Raw genomic sequence first — 22,410 nt, 5'->3', positions numbered from 1 at the left:
GCCTGGAGACTCTCAGCTACCTTTTCCACTGGAGCCTGACATACTTATAGCCTCAGGGACCTTTTGGTCCCATGCTGATTCCCTGATAAGCCTTCTGAACCTAGTTTCTTCTACCTTCTACAGCTTTGCTTCTGGAGGCTGTGACATGGGACAGATATACATTTAGTTCTAGATATACCTCAGTGCCTCTAGGTACAGGTAAACCTCTAGGTCCTTGCCCCTTCTCAGCCTGGCAAATCTCACCACCTGCAGTGTCTCAGAAAGCTTTTCTTCCTGTCTGGTAGGACAAGGCCATTCTGTAAGCTCTGCAGCTAAGCAGACATCCAACCAGGTAAACAAGCACCTTTCTCTCCTTGAAGTCATCTCCAAAACATCACAGGTTACTACCTCAGAGAGGAGAAACTGTGAGGACTCCTCTTCCTTCCTCCCTTGGGAGCAGAAGGGAGCAGGTAGCCTGTCCTCATGAGGAATACAAGACCCATGGGTCAGCTCTTCTCTCTCAGTGTCCTCATACCTGTCTTGTTGCTGAGTATGTGAAAGTCTGAGACTAAGAAGGAGGTTTTCTTTTTCCTGAAACATGAAGAATTTAGAAACTGCATTATTTGGTAACCTTCAGGGACAGGAATGATGCTATCATTATTCTGTTACAAATGTAATGATGCATGTTAACATTTTTGAAAGGGTCTTGTTCATATGACCTAGAGCATAATAAAAAAACAGAACATGTATTTAATTTTGTATCTAGCTTAGAAGTATCATTTAATTTTATAAATATTAATTAAGAACCTTCTAGGCAGGGACACCTGGGTGGCTCAGTTTGTTAAGCATCCACCTCTTGATTTTGGCTCAGGTCATGATCTCAGGGTTGTGAGATGGAGCCCTGAGTCGGGCTCCATGCCCAGGATGGAGCCTGCTTAAGATTCTCTCTCTCCCTCTTCCTCTGCCTTTGTGTGCGTGCTCTCTCTCTCTCTAAAAAACAAACAAACAAGGCTTCTAGACATTAGGTTTTGGCCTAGAGAAACTGTGTGTGTGTGTTTGTGTGTGTGTGTGTGTGTAAATGCATGTGCAAGTAATAAAGAGAATGAGAGAGAGAGAGGCAAAGAGGTAGCACTGAGACAGAGAGTAAGCTCCAGGAACAGATTATTAACCAACTCTAATGTCATAGTAAAGATACCCACAAGGAATTCACCATCTCGAACAATACCATGCTAATGGGTAGGGGAAACCACTCTTTTTAAAATAGGATTTGAATGAGGTCTTGAGTGCTTATTCTGGTAAAAAAATAAGCAGTTTCATTTAAAAATATACTTAAACTAAACATTTTCAGATTTATTTACTTTTTTTAAAGATTTTATTTATTTGACAGAGAGAGACACAAAAAGAGAGGGAACACAAGCAGGGGGAGTGGGACAGGAAGAAGCAGTCTTCCCACTGAGCAAGGAGACCGATGCGGGGCTCCATCCCAGGACCCTGAGATCATGACCGGAGCAGAAGGCAGATCCTTAACGACTGAGCCACCCAGGCGCCCCACATTTTAAGATTTAAACATGTATATTCTTTCAAATACTTTCTTGGCATAATGAATCCATGTACTTAACCTAATGAATCCATGTACTTTTCTTTGTTTTTGAAAAGGCACAATACAACAAAACAAAAAGTGAATAAACAAACACCAACTTTTGATCAAGTCAGAGGTCTCTGATCTCCCGAGAAGTGGAATCTCACTGAGAAGAGACCATTACTCTGTACCCTTGGATGTCAGAGCAGTTTTGAAAAATCTGAGTTTTCAAATTAGAAAGATGAACTGCAGGGATGCCTTTTACTCTTTTTTGAACATGAAATTTAAACTTTATAACATTTGTTATTAAAATATAAAAAGCGAAATCTTTATTCTGTGGGTCTGCAAAAATAACTTTTGAAGTAGGATGTATCTATCAACATACTTATTAGAGGCATTTTTTTCCCTACAGTTTTGGAGAGAGCCTAAAAACCAATGCCAGTATGGTTTAGATATTCATAATTGTTTACACATGTTTCAATAACAAAATATATTTGGGGGGTTGGTGCTTTATTTTTAGGATTTAGGACAGCTGGAAATTATTATTATTATGGTTAAAAGTGTTTTTACTGGATAATGGTGTTAAAAAGAATATAATCTTTCAGATGCTTCCTTCTAACATGGAACACATATTATTTTATTAAGTTGAGTTAAATATGGATTGGCTATTGTCTGGTCAGTTACACATGATGGTGTCTAAGGACATAGGTTCTCAGAGAAAGCATCAAGTAGAACATGACTGTGGTTTATTGTTATTGATATCATTGTTATACAGAAAAACTTTAGTACTCCTTCTAAGGGCTAGGTAGTTAAAATTCCACATATTGCAGGGACAGATTCTAATTAAATATTTAAGAAATGGGACATTGTTTCCAATCATGATACAATGTACCAAATACCTTGGAGATGTGTAAAAATTCTTTTGATATTTGCCAATCTAGGAAAAAAGAGTGATTAATAAGGGAATCTGTGGCTCCCAGAACCTGGAGTGTTTCTTGTAAGGAGCCAGACTACATTAAGAGCCAAGAGGAAGCAAAGTTCAAAGGAAATTCATCTAATATTTGTGCTCTGGTTATGAAAGGGGTGAGAGGCTGTTCATCAGCAGCATGTGGCCAGTTGGCAAGGAGGGCTGTGGGCCAGGCAAAGGGGTTGGTGTGATCACAGACGGACTTAGCATGGGAAAGAGGATGCCAGAGAGTCCTAGGCAATGCTTGCTATTTTGGGGGCTTTCCATGAATCATTTTTTCATTCTGTGCCAGTGTTGACGTAGACAAATGTATTTGTTGATTGGCTATCGAAGATTTGCAGATTACCAGAGTAAGTCTCATCTTTGGGGACATCACTCTCAAGGAGGGTTTTCTTTTTCTTTTTCTTTTCTTTTATTATTTTTTTAAAAGATTTTATTTATTTATTTGACAGAGAGAGAGACAGAGAGAGCAGGAACACAAGCAGGGGGAGTGGGAGAGGGAGAAGCAGGCTTCCCACTGAGCAGAGAGCCTGATGCGGGGCTCGATCCCAGGACTCTGGGATCGTGACCTGAGCCGAAGGCAGATGCTTAATGACTGAACCACCTAGGCGCCCCAGGATTTTCTTTTTAATAATGATTTACAACTACCTCTAAATATAATGCCTATTTTCCATCAAAAAATTTTATTTATAGTTTTTATATTTGTTATACCAAGAAGATGCCACTAAGACTTAAGAAATAAGGGTATGAAATAGAGTGCATGTTCTAAAGAAGAAACAGAGATCTATTTTTAGTCAAGCAGAGTGGTCAGCAAATTTGTAATTGATCATTCATTTAATACATTTAGAAATAGCAAGTTTGCATTGGAGACTTAAGGATATGGAGCTGGCTCAAGATCTCAGGAAACATGTCAAGGTCTGGATTCCAAAAGTTCTTTTACATAAAGTACAACTACTAACTGTCCAAAGGTTTGATAACCAGCCCATAGGTTCTCATCCTCACTTTGCCACTGATTGGCAATGAACCTTGGTAAATTATTAAGGATAGATCTTGGCAAATTATTAAGCTTATCCATATGCAGAATGAGGGGTAGAATAGCCAAGATCTTCCCAACTCTGAAGTTTAGTGTGACATTGGAATACAAGATTCACAAATGACTTTAAAATAAATATATCTGCTGCCCACAGAGCTATTGGTCAATCCTGCCACTGGAGACATGCCTGGCTACTCCCCCCTCCTCTACTGGTATCTCCCCATTAAAGGCCTGGGCCACTGGAGCCCTTCTCCCACACAGAATCATGGCAGAGTCCCCTGGCATACTTATCCCGTCCTCAGGACCCTTCTAACTGTATTAAACATCACATGTTAGGAGGATTTTGGATGTTTCCTGTAACCTAACCTCACTTGTAAATTTTCTTCTATAGAAAAAAATAAATAACTACAAGTTCTAAATAACAACCTACAAATTAACTTTTGGGGCCAAAGTCTTTTGGAAACCATATACTTATTTCAGCATCTAGTTTCAGAGTGGGATGCAGTGACTAAGAGTAGAGCTTGTAAGGAGCAGAGCCTGCTGCTAGTAGGTAGCAGAGCTCTGGAACCAGGCTGCCCGGGTTCCCCAACGGGCTCTATCTACTTCTTTTGTGAGTAGGCAGGCATGTCTCTAGCGGTGGGATTGACCAGTAGCTCTGTGGGCAGCTTATGTGACTGTGGGCATGTTCTCTGTAACTCCAGTTCTCCATCTGCAAAATCACTGGGCGTTATCAAAGTATTTGCTTTGTCAGTGTTTGGTTTGGTTTTGAGAACTGAGTGAATGAATGTAAAGCAACTAGAATAGAACCCGGCACATGGTAAGCCCTGAAAAAAATGTTAGATACTATGCATTTTAAATAGTCTCAAAAGTGTCAAATCTCTCATCTGTGAAGATGTATTAGCATTTGGGAAAAACCCAAATGTCATTTGGAACAAATTCTGATTTTAAACAAGTGGGGGGAGGTTAGCTGTTTGGGTTTGAATTATGATGTGAATGTATAGAATGGGACACATTTTCTCATTTAAGTCATTATCAGGTATGAATATGTTTATATTGTCTTTTGAAGTGATGGCTTTCAAAAGTGATGGTACTTTTTGAAAAGAGATTATGCACACTAAAAAATTAAATTATATTATAGTTATACCTTCTGTCTGATGTTACATAGGTATCTTTGTCCTTTGCTGCTCATTTATAAAAATGGCAAAGGGAACACTGATCTCCTTACCTTTAATGGAATCTACCAGATAATATCTGTGAAAGGGTGTCCCTGTGCTTGGCAAAGAAATACTTCCTCTCTCTTTGTGAAATAACTAATTCTCGGTCTCTCAATGAGACTGCCCATATGAGGTCAAGGGGTCATACATACAAAATTAGTTGTGCAACTATTGAAATTAAAACACATTTAGGACAAACTTCACACTTAAATCTGGAAGTTTCATTTATTACATTTACTGTAAAATTTATTGTATAACTTAGCAGAGGTGGTTGTTCTGCAAAGCCCTTCATGTTCCTGTATCTTATTAAATCTAACCTTAAATATAAGCAATTTAAAAATCTCCAATTCAGTTTGGTCGACCTCAGTTTTGTTGTTTTTTTTAAAGCTTATCTTAAACTTTCCTCTTATACCAACCTGAAGGCATTTTATTTATCTATTTATATTTTGCAAACATGTATATCCCAAACTCCAACAATATTAACTCAGTTTTTCCTTAAAACCACTCTATGGGATCAGTACTATTACATGCCTATCTGAGGGATGAGAAATCTGCTCAAGTTCCCCAACGTGTAAGTGGTAAACTGTGACTCAAAATCAGACTGTACAAATAATATTTTGATCAAAGTATTTAAGAAAGGTTATTCCACTTAAAGAAAAAATTTCCCTTCCTGGTTTTTCTTAAACCTGTGAAATCAGGGCCTCTTAACTCTAGCAGTAATTTAAATTTAAAATAACCTATGAGGTCTGGAAAAATAATTCTCAAGCCTTTGGGGTGGGGATGGGGTAGACGAGGTAGAAACACAGGAATATCAGTGAAAGTCTGCCCCCCATTGCTGAAGAATGAGATCCTAAAGAGTTGGGGGGGGCCACTGGGGTGGAGAGACCGTGTCTGCTTTGAAGAATGAGGTCATGTTCAATGTTTTAAACTCATTAGTCCTGCCTAAAAAAAGGATGTGGATGAAAAAGGAAAAAAAAAAAGACAAATTAGCATCATTTTCAAAAGAAGTTAAATATGTCAGGCAGTAAAGTGTCCTAATTCTGCCTTCGGGGAACGTATGTCAAACCAACTTGCAGTTCTGCAATTGGTGAAACCGTCTGCAAGGAATACCCCATCCCTCATTCCTGTTCGTACAACACACACCTATTGAAGGAAATGTTACAGTTGGTCAGATGCATGTGGAAATTTTCTCAGCATTACCTAATTCAGCCATTGGGCCAAGCTTTCTTTGAACAAAAAACGATTTGTGATAGCCTGATGAAAGAAAGCACATCAATGGCTTTGACTAATGAGGACAATATAAACAGTCCAAACGACACAGTATTCATTTTCCCTGTGTTTCCAGGACCACCATTACCTACAACTCATAACCACTTTCTCTGAGCCTGTAAAAAGAAAACAATGGCCAGGGGTCTCATCGTGCATGTTTATTTCCAAGGCAATGTTCGATCTGCTGGCATTTTGCTTTGAGAACCATAATAACTGCTGATTCTCTGGGCTAACAGAGATCATCGAAAAACCACACATAATCCCCAAATGGTACATTGTTATAGAGATACTAATTTTTTTTACTATGAAAACAATAAATGAAATAACATATATAAACACTTAGGAGAGTTTCTTGGACAAAGTAGGTGCTCAATAAATTGAATTATAATCATGTGTATTTATGCCAGAAGTGAAACTGTCCTTATTCTGCTTGTTGCTGCTAGTGATATTCGGCATCAGATTGTGAGTTACTAGGATAGGAATTTTTTATCCGAGATTTTTCCTAAGTTTGAAATTGTATGTGGCATTGTGTATGCTTGTGTATTATTACTTGGAACAAGGGGTAAAAACTTTCATCAGATATGCAAAAGGGTACTTTGCTTCCTCCAAAACGTTAAAGGCCACCGACCCACAGGAATCGTTTTTGCTTTAACTTGTCTTATACAGAGCCCAAATCTGTTGTTTGACGAAGCCACAGATGCTTTTTTAAACATGAGTCATGTTCTAGGCTTGGTTTAGAAGGGGGAGGAGAACGTATAAAATGCCTAATTCAGCTCCCACGCTCTCTCCCCTCTCTTACCACCATCCTCACTATCCTGCTGTGTACCTTTGCACCTGAAAAATGGGGAAGATGTGGAGAAAGAGAGATACAAGATCTAGGGGCCGTTTGGAGCAATTGAAGCCCACAAAGAAGCAGGTATCAGCAATTGGAGTTATCAAAAAGAAACCCCACTTATCTGCTTCCCTGTTAGCCACAGTTTCCCTCAAAGTTTCAAATGTCACATTTGAAATCTGGTTACTCTAACAGAATATTTTATTTAAAGACCTGTCAGGGTTCTTTTCTATTTCCCTGTACAGTTCACAAATCAGAGGACTAATTCTTAGGATGCCAAAACAGAAACTTCAAACAAAAATGAGTATACATATACAGCAGAAGGCTGTACTCAGAAACTTCTGGATGCTGAAGCCAGGAAGGTCTCATTCTCTTCCACATTGTATTGGTGTCGCTGCACTCATGGTAGTAAAAGTTTGTTTCTTCTTGTAAAGGGAGCAGATGTGACTTGGAGAAACATGGAGAACAGATGTGCCGAACACAAGTTTTTATTTAAATGGTAATTTATCTGACCATAAGTTATATTAACTCATGAAGTGAGTGTTTAACATAGCTTTTTTTCACCAGCTCAGAAAGATAATTTATATAAGCACTAAAACAGATCATGAACTAAAGAACACACCCCTCTCATCTTCGCTGGCTTTTTAAGAAAACAATGCGAAATAAAAATTCCCAAGCCTCAGATGTATGTGAATGCTTACTGGTCACTGAGGAGGTTACTGCCATCAAAATGTCTGGGTGTGCAAACTGCTCATGGAAATGACATTTCACTTCCCTTTCTGCTACAAAGGCTCTTGAAGAATGCTGGTAAAGCTGTGCTCAGTCCCTGCACACAGAACCTGAAACACCTGCAAAGGGCTAAGTGTTTAAGTCAAGAGCAATCGACAAGACTTGAAAGAATGCCTACAGCCTGGGTCATTGATAATGATATGGATGTCTTTGCTATACATTCTTCAGCGTGAAGTAGAAGAGTAGGGCCAAATTCTCTATTATGCACAATGGGAACCGTGCCTACAGCACACAGTACTAATTTTAGGAGCCCAAGAAAATGTTTGAATTTCCTTTATAATTAGAAGAAGAAAACTGAACTCTTCAAAGTGTGTGTGTGAGTACATGCACATATAATATATATTCATCTTTATACTGACACAGTTGCAAAATATGATTTTAAGTATTTCTTTCATGAAAGAAGGGGTCCACAGAGGCCAAAGTGCCTGGGACTCATGAACATCTGGAATGCAACCATGTGGATCAGCCCAGGTCACCCACTCTCCCTTCTAATTCCTAACCAGTGCTTCCTGTCCCAATTCCTTTACAATTCCAGCATCCTCGCTATTATTAGCTCCTACTTCTTTTGCTGTTCTCTTTCTTCCTTCTTTTTCTCCTTCCCTATATACCTGCAGGTAAGCACTAGAGGTACATCTTGATAAAAAGAGTTTACATGATGATGATGATGATGATGATGATGGTAATTGAACACTGATTGAGCACTTGATCATACACTAGGTTCATGATGAAACTTTGCATTTATCTTCTAGCTGAATCCTTAGAACAATTTGAGAGACAGGTTCTATCACTAGTTCTATTCTTAAAGACAAACTGAGGTTTAGAGAGCGTATATACCTTGCACTAGGAGACACAGCAAATTAGACCAGTTAGAAGCAGAGCCAGGACTGAAACCCAGGCTTCCCTGATAGCAATTATGGGCATGATCCTTGGAGTCCATGGCTTTTAACCACAGGGTTAGGAAAGTGGCCTGACATAATTTGCTAAGATGCAAATTTTGCTCTAATAAAATTATCTTGACAGAGCAAACTGACTTTCATCCTGTTCATAGTGCAAGAGAAAATTCTGACATTTACAGTGGAGACATTCTCTTCTACATGTGTGAGGACTGAATGCAGTGTTCAATCACAGCATTCTGGAACCTATTAATTTCCACTCATTAAAGTCAGAGAGATATCATAAGAAATCACTGAAGGTGGAAACTGACACATGAAGAACCTGTTCTTAATACCTTTGAGACATACACCCAAAATATAAAACCCTTAAAATTAAATATAAATATATGTTAATTAATACAAATAGAAATAAATAGAAATAAGTACATAAATTTATAAATGAATATAAAAATGTAAAAGAGCCCAAGACTTAATTTTCTCTTAGAAGGGAGTGGATGAAGTAGATAATAAAAATCACCTGTATTATTGTATCTGTTTGTTGTGAGGATTAAATAAGAGTATGAAAGTAAGGTCCTTTCACACCGATGAATATGATGAAAGTATCATCAAATTGCCAATTCCACAGTACATTCTTCTCACTATTATAAAGTGAACATGTGAACAAAGGGTTTTATAAGTTTTGAAAAAATGTATTGTAGATGTTTTTAATAGAAACAATAAGGTAGTGAGTTGTGTTAAATAATGAAAAGGATCAACTGGAAATTGCTAATGTGTAATCAAGCATAATATTTATTTATTATTAGTATTAGTATTTTTAAAGATTTTATTTACTTATTGACAGAAAGTGAGAGAGCACAAGCAGGGGGAGCAGCAGAGGGAAGGGGAGCGGCAGAGGGAGAGGGAGAAGCAGGCTCCCCGCTGAGCAGGGAGCCCGATGCGGGGCTCGATCCCAGGACCCAGGGACCATGACCTGAGCTGAAGGCAGATGCCTAACCGACTGAGCCACCCAAGCGCCCCATCAAGCATAAAATTTTAAAAAGCCTGAGCATTGGAAAACATTTTAACAATTAGTAAAAATAGTAGTTTAGCTAAGTACAATTCCAATATGTAAAATATTAAACCTGATTAAATATTGGGACCAAGAAAGATAGCCAGATACTAGGATATATATGATATCTAGTAAAATATTAGATGTTAGCTCTAAAACTTTTCCTTCCAATAGATACACTATGGAAGGGAAGACTCTGATTCCATAACATTCCTCATCAAAATAAGGATTATGAAGACCTCAGAATTTTGCAGTAATTCTAGAACATTATAAAAATTATCACTGTACATGACCATGAAAACAAATTCTACTTAACTAAATCTTAACAGGTTAAATACTGGCTAAATGAATTTCCTAAACAGGTTAATAAGATTATAAGTGTAATAAGAGTTTCAGATTCTACAGTCCAGAGTAATGATTAAGGGGATCAATTTGAAGTCTGTCAGACCTGTATTCAAATAACACCTTTGCTACTAATTACGTATGTTTTAAAGCTTTACTTTCTCCATAAGTTAAGGGTGGGGACAGTTATCACCTATGTTTAAAGTTGAGAAGAACACTAAATAAGATAAAAAGGTAAAGGTCTTAGTATCATGTCTGGCATATAATAAAAGTTCTACAAATGTTGCACTGTATCTCCTACAGTATATGACATGTTTGTAAGAGCAAAGTGTATAGCAGATAATTAATAAACAGCTGTTAGCTGGGAGCCTTTCACGACAACACAGGCTTTATTGTTGAAAAATTGAATCACATTCTTCCAGTGTAATGGGACAGGCAAGGTAACCAAAAAATCACTAAAATGAGTATTTAATAGATATTATAACTTTGGAAATGAACAAAGGTTTTTTAAAGTAGTCATCGATAAATGCTCTTCTATTCTTTTACTGTGGGTGTTTGCTAAAATATTAGACAATTATCCCATGAATTGTTTTGTAATCTTTGTGTTGAGAAACAGTACAAAAATAAATGGGAAAATTATAAAGCATTTCCAAATGCTATAACTGGAGTCATTTACACATCACTTAATAGCTCTGCATATAGATCACTAATTTTTTTAATAAGGCAGCAAATGTCAGTTTTAAATCTATAGCTAAATGCTGGACAAAACTTTTTTTTTAAATGGGTTTTTTTCCTTTCCTTGGTATTTTCCTTTTATTAATTGTAATTTATTTTAAAATGAAGGCTGTTTCTAACAAATGGATCCCTGAAATGTAGTCTCCTACGCTTCTGCTATATGACCTCTCTGTAGATTTTATTTATGGCCCTATTCTGGCACAACACTTTGGGGGCAAAATGTTTATGAGACCATAGATCATTTATACAAATCAATTTCTATGGATGCTATATTGTTATCCATGTCAAAACTTTTTGATTTGGAAAGAGATATTGAAAGAAATATTCCCCCATATGTGTTTTAATTTCCTTAGAACATAAATATATTTTATTAATTCTGAAGCATGACATATTCCAACCATAATAACAGTTTATTACTTTCTAAATCTTTCTTCCTAACAGCAAAACATTATGCTATTTATGGGTAAATCAAAATGAAATAACAGTCTAGGTATGTTATATCACTTTTTATGTTTCATTAAGAATCATGTTTTTTATAATTGAATGCATATTTCTGATTATAATTACATTAGACAGAAAAGATGGCAAATTAATGAGAAGAATGAAGAGCTGTCATGGTAGTATCACTGACCATAGAAATGATTAAAAACACAAGGATGAGAAAAGAGAAGAGTGATTCTTCAACATTCAACATTGAAGGATTACCTCTAACCTATTCATACTTTGAGTAAATCCACAACAGATTTACTAGATTTACTAGTGGAAAGTACAAAAGCAGGCCTGTTATTGGTATATATCAGTGGTTCTCGACTGGGGTCAGTGTTGCCCCCCATCTGACATTTGGCAACGTCTGGAGACATTTTTTGTTGTCACAGTTTGGAAAGGGTATATTTTTGGAATATACTGGATGGAGGCCAGGGATGCTGCTAAACAGTCTATAGTGCACAGCATAGTTTCCTAAAACAAAAAATTATCCAGCCCTCATATTGATAATGCTGAGGTTGAAAAGCCTCGGTCCAGATCTAGTTGTCTTCTATCAGTCATATAAATTAGTCCTTTCTCCCTCACTGGTAATAACTCAAGTAAGAGTTGCCTCTGTGGTAACCATATACAAATTCCAACTGGCAATATAATTAGAAACAGACACCAAACTCAGATAGTTAATTACGGCTAAGTAGGTATTTAACAATATTTCATCATATAAATGATACAAAATGTCAATTAACAAATTAATTAAATTATCTTATTATTCACCAAAATGTCAAAGTAATTGATTTTTTGACTGGTATGCCTTATATTTGTTTTCCCTTCACTGATAGTCTTTTGGTGAAATGATCAAATGAATAGCTGATAACCAGAAGGTGAGAAAATGGGAGAAGGAGAAATTAGGAGGCTTGATTAACCACAAATTGAATACTCTTTTTTGGTTATTTTAATGTAGATTGCCTTTTAGGTTTGTTTAAAATTTAATAATGGAGTCCATTAGGACAAAATCTACTTTATAATATAAGGAAGAAATGTAATTTTTCCCTTTAATCAACAAATAAACTATAGTTAAAGTTTAATTCATTTCCTTTGGTTTGCCACATACACACTTTAGGGGTTCAAATAGAATGGTCTACCATTTAATATGCAATGGTTTGACTCTGGACGTCAACATAAGAATATAGTAAAGCCCTACGGTTGTTGATAAAATAGAAAAAGAACAATTTAGAAGACCAAACGTTTGTGAGTCTCATAATGTATATCTGTTTAGCTATGAATTTGGAAACTCTGAAATAGCTAAGAATTGATAGGAGTTCTGAAATTGTATCTCTCGCTCTTTGTATTCTGAACTTCATGATGGTATCAGCTTGCAGTGAAAGCCAAAGACTCTAATGAGATTAAGCATAAACAAGAAATAAGGGAAAGGTCTCTGGATTAGAACTGTCACTAGAGCCTAGGGTGAGAAAAATCCTACCTCTATTATTGACTTCTCCCAGTTCCTGAGGCCACTTATGCCTCATTAAGTATCTAAATCAATCATTATTATTCATTCATTATTTCTTCAGTCATTTGACAGTTTGTAAAGGAAGGCTAAAAAAATATTAGTGCTTATTACACACTTCTCCATGTTATAAAATATAATACTGCTGTGGGACCACACATAAACTTTAAATTAAAACCTTCTGGAAAGAATTCTTATAAATGACTGAAATACTTTTCTGCAATCATCTATAGGATATAGCCCACAAGAATTTTCTAATATTTTTCTTCATAGTATAGTAACAAATTCCTAATATAATCCATTGTCTAAGGTAATTGCATGGTAATTAACTTATTTCTGATGAATGTAGTATTTGAGAAGAGAAACATGTCTTGGAAGATAATACATACTTCTCTACTAATGTTTTTCTCTTAAATTATTGAAGTATAATTTATATTCAGTATATACAATTTATATATATAGCAAAATACATTTATATGTATTTTATATACAATAAGTTGCACAAATCTTAAGTGCATAGTTAATTGAATGTTTCACATATCTATACACCACCTGGTTATGGATGTAACCACCACCCAGATTGGGAAGCATATATGGAGAAGAGTGATCAGGCCAAGTTAGCAGGAGCATAAATATACTCTGACAAATAATGGGGAGAGGGGGAGAGAATACTTATCTGGCCATTACATTTTCATGCTACTCACTGAGACTCAGTCAGCTACTTCTCTCTCTTACTAATCCTCTGTGCTTCAATGCTCCCAATAAGTTATCAGTCACTGAAACACGACATATTCGCAATTATGCTTTCTGACTGAATAGGAGATATGCTAACATCAATTACTACTTCCCCAGAAGCACTTATAGTGAGGGTGCATGATGTGAGGAAATGTAGAAGGTTATACCTGGAATCCTAACAAAGGGAAGAAATGGAGGAAAGAACCACCAAATAAGACAAAGTCTCTGGGTCACATTCACCCTCCAAGATCAACAGGGCTACAAAGTGGTATGTGGTGGTCACAAGAGAAACTACGGCCTTTAGGAATGATTAAGATACAAGAAGTGCAGGAAAAATAAATCTACTCAAGCAAATGTAATTTCATTCATCTGGTATCCCTTCCATGGAATAGCTTCGTAAATTTTTCTCTAATTCTTTAAAATAAACTCCACTGAACCTCGTTTAAAATTTCAGAGTAGATTCAGGTACAAATCCAAGAAACACAGCACAATTTAACATGGAAATATAAACTCAAGTGTAAAATCAATTTTATAACTCAGTGTGATCACTCAGACATTTTTTTCAATATTAAGCACAAAAAGTCCACTGAGCACAGGAAGTGTAGGGAGCAGCCACCACACTACAAAGAAAAACACTCACAAGGTAACTCACATAACTGCCTGGGACTCCTTCTCTTTGGAAATGAGACCACACTTTGGATTTACAAGCATACATGTTTTTCCTAACAATTTTCATTTGGCATTTTTCACCTGGGTTAACAGATCACTCCCAATTCAACCCGAGTGCAAATGTAGAATTCACTTACCTGCACAAAACCACATGCTGTGAAGTCTTCAAACAAGGGCAGACTTGGACGGTCTTCTCTGTAGATGGTGAGTTTATACATGCTCAGGGTCTCCCCCTGTGCTGGAGATTCATCCACCACCAGCATTGAGATTTTGTTCATTCCCAAACCCAGAGGGTAGTTGGCAAAGCTAGAAAGAGAGAGAGAGAGATTTATTCATATGTCCATACGAATAAATAAATATTGATATATGATGGATTCATACATCAATATTTATTTAATGCCTATAATTTGTACACAAAAGAAGATAAGGTCTATACAACTTCATAAGAAACTTAAAATATGAAAAAAAACTTAATTATGTATTTGGTATGCCAACAATTATCTTGCAGAGCAAGTCATGTCCTCTAGCAATCACCAGGAAGGAAACTAATATTTATTAACCACTTCTCAGGATCATACATTATCTCATTTAATATATCAACTCTATGCCTAAAGTCCCATGGTAGAGTCAGGGCTGGTGTCCAGGTTGGTCTGACTTGAATTCTCTTTTCTTTCTACTAGACTTTCCTAGCTCTCAGGGATGCCAAATGTATTTCCTTCCCCACAGCATGGGAACATGAGTATTTTCCTTGCCATGAACATGGTATGTAATACAGTTCTATCTTCTGTTCAAAATTATAAACAAAAGAGTTGGTGACTCTCAAAAGAGTTAATAGAAAAAAAAATCCCATGAGACTAGGAATATTAGTGTTAGTATGTCCATAAATTGTCACCAAAATATTTGTTCAACCCCTGAATATTCAAAATCTTGAGGAGTTGGGAAATGGTAGAAGGAAGCTACCCTTAATGAGTCTAATATTTCAAATCACAAGATCCTCTCTTGTCACAACGCTGTGACAAAGATTAGATGCAAACATTGCTAACAAAGTATCCAAAATCTATAAAGAACTTACCAAACTCAACACCCCAAAACTAAATAATCCAGTTAAGAAATGGGCAGAAGACAAGAACAGACGTTTTTCCAAAGAAGACATACAGATGGCTAACAGACACATGAAAAGATGCTCAACATCACTCATTGTCAGTGAAATACAAATCAAAACCACAATGAGATACACCTCATACCTGTCAGAATGGCTAAAATTAACATAGGAAACAACAGATGTTGGCAAGGATGTGGAGAAAGGGGAACCTCTTACACTGTTGGTGGGAAGGCAAACTGGTGCAGCCACTGTGGAAAACAGTATGGAGGTTCCTCAGAAAGTTAAAAAAATAGAACTACTCTATGATCCAGCAATTGCACTAGTAGGTATTTACCCAAAGGATACAAAAATGCTGATTTGAAGGGATACATGCACCCCAAAGTTTACAGCAGCACTATCCACAATAGTCAAAATATGGAAAGAGCCCAAATGTCCATCGACTGATAAATGGATAAAGAAGATGTGGTATATACATAATGGAATATTACTCAACCATCAAAAGAATGAAATCTTGCCATTTGCAACAATGTGGATGGAGCTAGAGTGTATTCTGCTAAGTGAAATAAGTCAAGAAAGAAAATACTATATGATTTCACTCATATGTGGAATTTAAGAAACAAAACAAATGAACATAGAGGAAGGAAAAAAGGAGAGGGAAGGAAACCATGAGACTCTTAACTATAGAGAAGAAACTGGGGATGGAGGGAGATGGGTGGGGGATGGGCTAAACAGTGGGGATTAAGGAGGGCACTTGTGATGAGCACTGGGTGTTATTATATGTAAGTGATGAATCACTAAATTCTGCACCTGAAACCAATTTTACCATATATGTGAACTAACTTGAATTTAAATAAAAACTTGAAATCGAAGATTGTTAACAGATCAGTAGAGCACTGATATGTCCTTTTTTTACCACATGACACCTGAAAAGTGGAAGGAAAGAAAAAATTTTTACCACATGACACCCTGGCAATCTCTCCAACTAATCTGATGCTTCAGCTTTTCTCAACCTTCAAATGTTGCTTCAAATATTTGCTTCCCACTATGATGTCTCAACTCAGCCCTGGTCAACATCCCCGTACCTTGGTCCTGCCCGATCATGCAGGTACACCTTGCACTGACACTTAGAAGTCTCCGCTCCAATTGTCACTGTGACCACATCAAATGGGACTTCAGAGTAATAATCTTTGATCTTTGGGTTAAATTCAGGATTTAGCTCCAAATGTGGATGTGTGAGGATCTGCTTGATATAACATTGTGTGTCATCTGTTAAAATAAAACAACAATGGCAAAGAAAAGACAACTGTGAAATGGATAGATGTTTAAAAAGCATATATGATTAAGGTTGTTTTTTTTTTTTTTAATCCTTTGAACAACCTTCATAATCATTGCTGATTTTCCACTTGGCACTCTGGTTATATTTGATTTGTGGCTTCAGCTGGATTTTCTATTTGTCAAATTTTGTAGAGCTTGCCTTATATAACAGCTGTTGACTTTTGTTGGCATTATATAGATGATAGTTTTTGCTCGGCCCTTAAAAGTTTAAAGGCGGTGAGAAGGTGGGAAAATGTCTCACCAGTGGATTGATAACATTTTCGTGGCATTTATTGCATCTATCAAGCAACTGGTAAATGGGGGTGATGACTCTGTGAAGTGGGAACAGAAGGGCACCAGCAGGGAATGAGGAAAATTTCTTAATAGGGAAGGTCATTAAACTGCCATTGAATTGATATAGTAGCTTACAGGCAGTAGGGGTGAAGAACGTAAAACCCAGTATTTTACCAAACACTCAGATACAAAAACAGCAGCAGGACATTCTGAGACCCCCCTCCCTGCCCTGGTCACCCCAACCCAAGAAAGGGCCCTAAAGTATGAGAAAGAAATGTTATACTCTCCTCAATCCTGCTGTAGAACTCAGCATATTACTTCATACCATTGATTCTAAGCCATTTTAAAAATGTGTTTCTAGGTGGTAGCCCAATTTTTACAGAAGTATCTTGATGAGAAAAAGAAAAATGCATTTATAGGCATATATACCAGCTACTACTAAATTATATTGATTACATATTTGGAATAAACACATTACTCAAAAGAAGCTTAGTAAATGTTTTTCAAAGAAATATTAGTATTTTGTTCCATAAATACTTTTCAGTAGTTAACAAAATTCCAGTGGATTCTATGGAAATCTGTAAAATGAAAGTATCCTTCTATTGCCTTTAAATAAAATGTTAAATGATGTTTAACAACATGGCAACAAAACAGATAATGCAGAATTCTCTGCCGGAAGCTATACACTGAACTTAAAGAAAGTCGATGATCCTCTGAACCATGTCCCTTCCTCTATCTATATACAGCTATCACAGTGAGGTTTCTAAAATCAGATCTGCAACAGCTTCCATTCTTTAATGGTCTCTCGTTATCTCCAAAATCTAGTACAAGCTCCGAATAAAGCAGAAGAGGCATTTCACAATCTCTTCCTCATCTTCCTCTCTCCAGTCACATCTCCCATTCCATCCTGGACTTTGTGACCTATCAAGGCCAACCATTTTATATTTCTTTGACAGACATGGAGACATACCTCCAAACCCATGGCAGTGGATGCCACCGACTTTATGGATATTTTATTCCAGTTCTGAGAACTGTGTCTCAGTACAACTATCATACACGTATGAAAATGAAAGCTGAACATGAAAATGAAAAAAACCTTGTGTATTTCTGACCCACACTCTATAGTTTTCTCGGCTGACAAAAGAAAAAACTATCCAGGTGCAAATTAGGAACAAGTAATAATACAAAAGATATATTGTAATTTCATTGTAGGGAAAAGTCTTAGTAAAAAATAAACAACTAGTCAATTTGGTTAAACAACTGAGGGAATTGGATAAATGACCCATTTGATTGATTGTACTTTTTACCAAAGATTTGATCTGGCTGATAGTTGTAGGTAGACTGCATCTATAATTTTGACGATCATTGTCAACTCCTGAAATTTTTACAATAAAAGAGAAAAAGTTAAAGAATGAGGGCAAGATTATATTATTAGATTTCATCATGAAAAGGACCGTAGCTTTTTATTTGAGTTCAACTACTTATTAATAATGTATTCATTTAAAAAAATTTTTTCCAGCACATTCAACAGGCTATTGTTGGTCATAAGATCTGACTCAAACGGAGACTGTGAACCTAACATAACATTTTAAACAGGCTGGAGTCCAGAGATACAAAATGTGCTTTTGAGAGGACCGTTTCCTAAGTAGAAAGGGAATATAAACACTTGCATTACACTTTTATGTTCAAAACCAGTTAAATGAATAATGAAGTAGAAGATTTATTTTTTCAAAATAGTAACCACAGAAGATGTACTTTAACTTAAGAAGGCATATTTTTATAAAACAGTCACTGAGAGTTAATTTCCCTGCAGTTTATACTTTCACTTAACAGTGAAAGTTTCCAGTGGGGCTTGCCCATTGTAACACTGAAATGCAGCCCCACACGAGACATAATGCGTAATCATTCTCTTAAGCAAGATTCTAGCAAGTGCTTGTTTTTGGTTTCATCAGAAACTCTCCAACTCTGGCTTAAGTGCTGCATCCTAAAGCCCTGCTTAAAAGCTGATCTATCTTGATATCATCTTCACCTGAATCATCAGTGTTGCTGCCAACAAACACCTGGAGTTTCCTTGGCATCCTTCCCAGCCCAGTGCCAACTCGCCTCAGGCCAGCTTACCTCGGATCCATGGAGAACCCAGCATGAGCTATGGTGGTAGCAGGCTGCTTAGCCTATTTGGCAAATGTATTTGGGAAAGCCGTTTGAAGTTTTGGTTGCTTTTAATGGATTCATTTAACCACAGAGTTTTATTGCCCTCTTGAGGGATAATCGTAACTCATATTAAACACGAGAAAAGCCTAGACTCTGAAGGATGATCCCACCTGTTCTGAGGCATCATCAAGTTATTTTTTAAATCTTAGATCATGCCATGAAAGTAGGCAGATTAATTATACAGACCCAGGTAGGAATAGTTTTTTATCAACATAAAAATATGAACTAAGCTGAAGAGCTTATCTAACATGTTCACATCCTCTACAGCAGGTTACCTGGGAATGGAAAAAAAGTGAGATTATCCCCATAGAGTTGTTTCATTTTATACATCATAAAATAGAAGACCAAAGAGGTGAAGTGACTTTCTTGATGCTGCATCTATCCCAGAGCCTAGCACTTGACAAATGTGCATTCTCGTCTTGCTCCTGGTTTTCTCCCTAGTCCTTTCCCCACTATAACCTAGGCACCAGTATCCCAAGAGGTGCATGTATTTTTCTAGGAGGAAGAGATTGGATGAAAAGTGCAGGCAAGGAACAGCGTAAGTCATATCTGTTATTTTTCCTGATCAGCAATACTTCATTTAAAATGCCATTTTTCTTTAATTGGATGTACTTGTTGATTCTATTAAACCACATTATTGTATAACCTCTCAGTCTACCCAGATTTTAATGATACTGTTAAAACATAATGAATGAATTAAATTGCATTTTAGAAGATACAAATTAGATTTTATTAAACTGGAAGACTCTTATTTATAATAAGTTAAACCTTAGTCCATAAATTTTATTTTTTCCAGCTTTTATATTTTACTGGAATAGACTTTTCGTGAAAGGCTAAATTTTCTGAGTGTATGTTTTAGCACTATATACATATATATATGTATGTATGTATACATGGTCAAAAAGCAAACCTGCTAAGTAGAATTCTTATTTTTCCATCATATTGTTATAAAGTATTAAGATAATTCATGAGCTTTAGACAAAGAATTGGAAGATCCAGCTTTGTGATCCAGCTCAGGCACTTAATAGCCCTGTGATCTTGGAAAGGTCAGTTAGATTCTCTAGAATTATATATTTTCAAGGCCACTGGAATAATACTGACCAGAGTAAAGAAAATTATTTTTAAATCCTAAAATCTATATACTTGAAATGTATTATTATATACATGCCATTTTTCTTGATCATACCTTAGTAAAAAAAAATCATGAATTTTAAGAAAATAAACTGAAAATCAGATTAAAAACTCTCTGTTATATAAAAAAATCAACTCAAGTACTATTCATTATGTCAACAATCTGGCAGAAAAGGAATCCCTGTGGGGTGGTGTGAGTCCTAAAAATTGATGTATAAAGCAAATAAGCCAAGTTTATCCACTTGAGCAGTCTCCAAGGCAAAGTCTTAGCACCCTGAAGACCCCTCAAAATGAGTTTGAAAGTCACTGGCCTTAAACAAACAAACACATAAACATAACATTTCATGTTCAAAAATAGAAAATTAAAGATGTTCTTCTTATGCAAAAGTGACATATAAACTCATTCAGAAACTTCTAAAAATTTACTTAAAATACATTACAGTCTAAAAGTACTCAAATATGGTAAAATGGTGATTTATTCAAAGCTGGGCTATGCCTCGCTATTGATCATGCCACTGAAACACTTTCATTGGAACTCACCATTACTGCAATGAACTTCTTTGGTTTCATTCATGATTCGTGGAACAGCAGCTAAAAAAAGAAAGGTTAATTTAAAATGAAAACTATTAAAATAAAAGGAATACATATTCAGTAATCTCGAACAGCATACTTTTTATTGTTTAACTTTTCTTATATCAGAAAGCCCTTCTTAGTTAAACTGAAAGCTACAGTAAAATAAAAGAAGTTCTTTGGTTCAGATCTCAGGAGAATGATTACTTGAAACAGGAAAATATTAGGGGAGAAAAATGAACGGTCCAAATGTCATCCATTGCCTGGGGGTGATGTTGAGATTCCTTCTATGAAGGTTCCATGATTTTATGACTATAATATCCCAAATCATTAGAATTGCAGAAATTTTATCCAGTTGATTCCACTGACATTTCCTCTTAAGTTTCTAAAGTAAACCAAACATCTATCTAAAAATCTCTTTACTACCTAACAAATAATACATTATATGTAAAAAAAAAAAAAAAAAAGATAGTAGGAAGGGAAAAATGAAGGGGGGGATATTGGAGGGGGAGACGAACCATGAGAGACTATGGACTCTGAGAAACAAACAGAGGGTTCTAGAGGGGAGGGGGGTGGGAGGATGGGTTAGCCTGGTGATGGGTAATAAAGAGGGCACGTACTGAATGGAGCACTGGGTGTTATACGCAAACAATGAATCATGGAACACTACATCAAAAACTAATGATGTAATGTATGGTGATTAACATAACATGATAAAATTTTAAAAATGTAAAAAAAAAAAAGAATCCATAACACAAGTTAAAAAAATAAAATAAGGGGTGCCTGGGTGGCTCAGTTGTTTAAGCGACTGCCTTCGGCTCAGGTCATGATCCTGGAGTCCCAGGATTGAGTCCCGCATCGGGCTCCCTGCTCAGCTGGGAGTCTGCTTCTCCCTCTGACCCTCCCCCCTCTCGTATGCTCTCTCTCTCTCATTCTCTCTCTCTCTCAAATAAATAAATAAAAAATAAAAAAATAAAAAATAAAAATCTCCTTACTAAATACTGATGGAACAAAGGAATGAATAAAAACACTCAGAGTGCTTTAATCATTTATTTAAAGAGAAAAATGGTGGGAGTGAGAAAGACACAGAATAGCAGTTTGTCACCAGTTCTTCACTGGGCTTACCAATTCCTTCTATTGAATCAGTGGTTCTCAAACTTTAACATGCCTCAGAATCATCTGAAGGACTTCTTACAATACAGAGTGCTGGGCCTCATACACAGAGAGGTATGATTCTGATTCAGTAGATCTGAATGGTCCAAATTTCCCAGGTGATGCTGATATTTCTGGTCTAGGGACCATATGCTGAGAACCACTCTATTGTATTAAACCTTGATTTGTAATAGGAAAATTTTGATTTCTAAAAAGTTGTAGACACGTGGTACTTCTATTTTTTATTGTTATGTTAGTCACCATACAGTACATCATTAGTCTTTGATGTAGTGTTCCATGATTCATCTTTTATTCTTAAAATTAGAAGCATTTTCTTTTTGTATGATCAAAAGCTCAGATGTTCTTTAGAAAGAAAAAATTAGAAAAAGTAGAGATAAGTCTAGGAAAGAAAATCACAATTGCCATTGATGTTCCTTGAGGCCCATGTTGCTTGTAGTCAATTGTTTCATTTAACAACACACCATAAACATCATTCATGTCATAAATATTCTTCTGAAATATTAGAATGGCTTTACAGTATTATATTGGAAGTCTATGGCTTATT

General features: G+C 36.3%; 1 protein-coding gene across 1 annotated transcript in view; it reads right to left on the bottom strand.

Moving 5' to 3' along the window:
• Nucleotides 1-22,410, bottom strand: part of CPED1 (cadherin like and PC-esterase domain containing 1) — a 265,972-nt gene that overhangs the window by 107,262 nt on the left and 136,300 nt on the right. Inside the window, exons 13-15 of the mRNA XM_021699370.1 lie at nt 20,664-20,714; nt 16,256-16,439; nt 14,209-14,377 (exon numbers count right to left, since the gene is read on the bottom strand). Coding sequence (XP_021555045.1) covers nt 14,209-14,377; nt 16,256-16,439; nt 20,664-20,714 — 404 coding nt within the window. The remainder of the gene's footprint in view (nt 1-14,208; nt 14,378-16,255; nt 16,440-20,663; nt 20,715-22,410) is intronic.

The sequence above is a fragment of the Neomonachus schauinslandi genome, chromosome 12 (genome assembly GCF_002201575.2).
Source record: "Neomonachus schauinslandi chromosome 12, ASM220157v2, whole genome shotgun sequence".
NCBI lineage: Eukaryota > Metazoa > Chordata > Mammalia > Carnivora > Phocidae > Neomonachus > Neomonachus schauinslandi.
The sequence above is the reverse complement of the archived record's forward strand: the minus strand, read 5'-3'. Positions and strand labels throughout refer to the sequence as shown.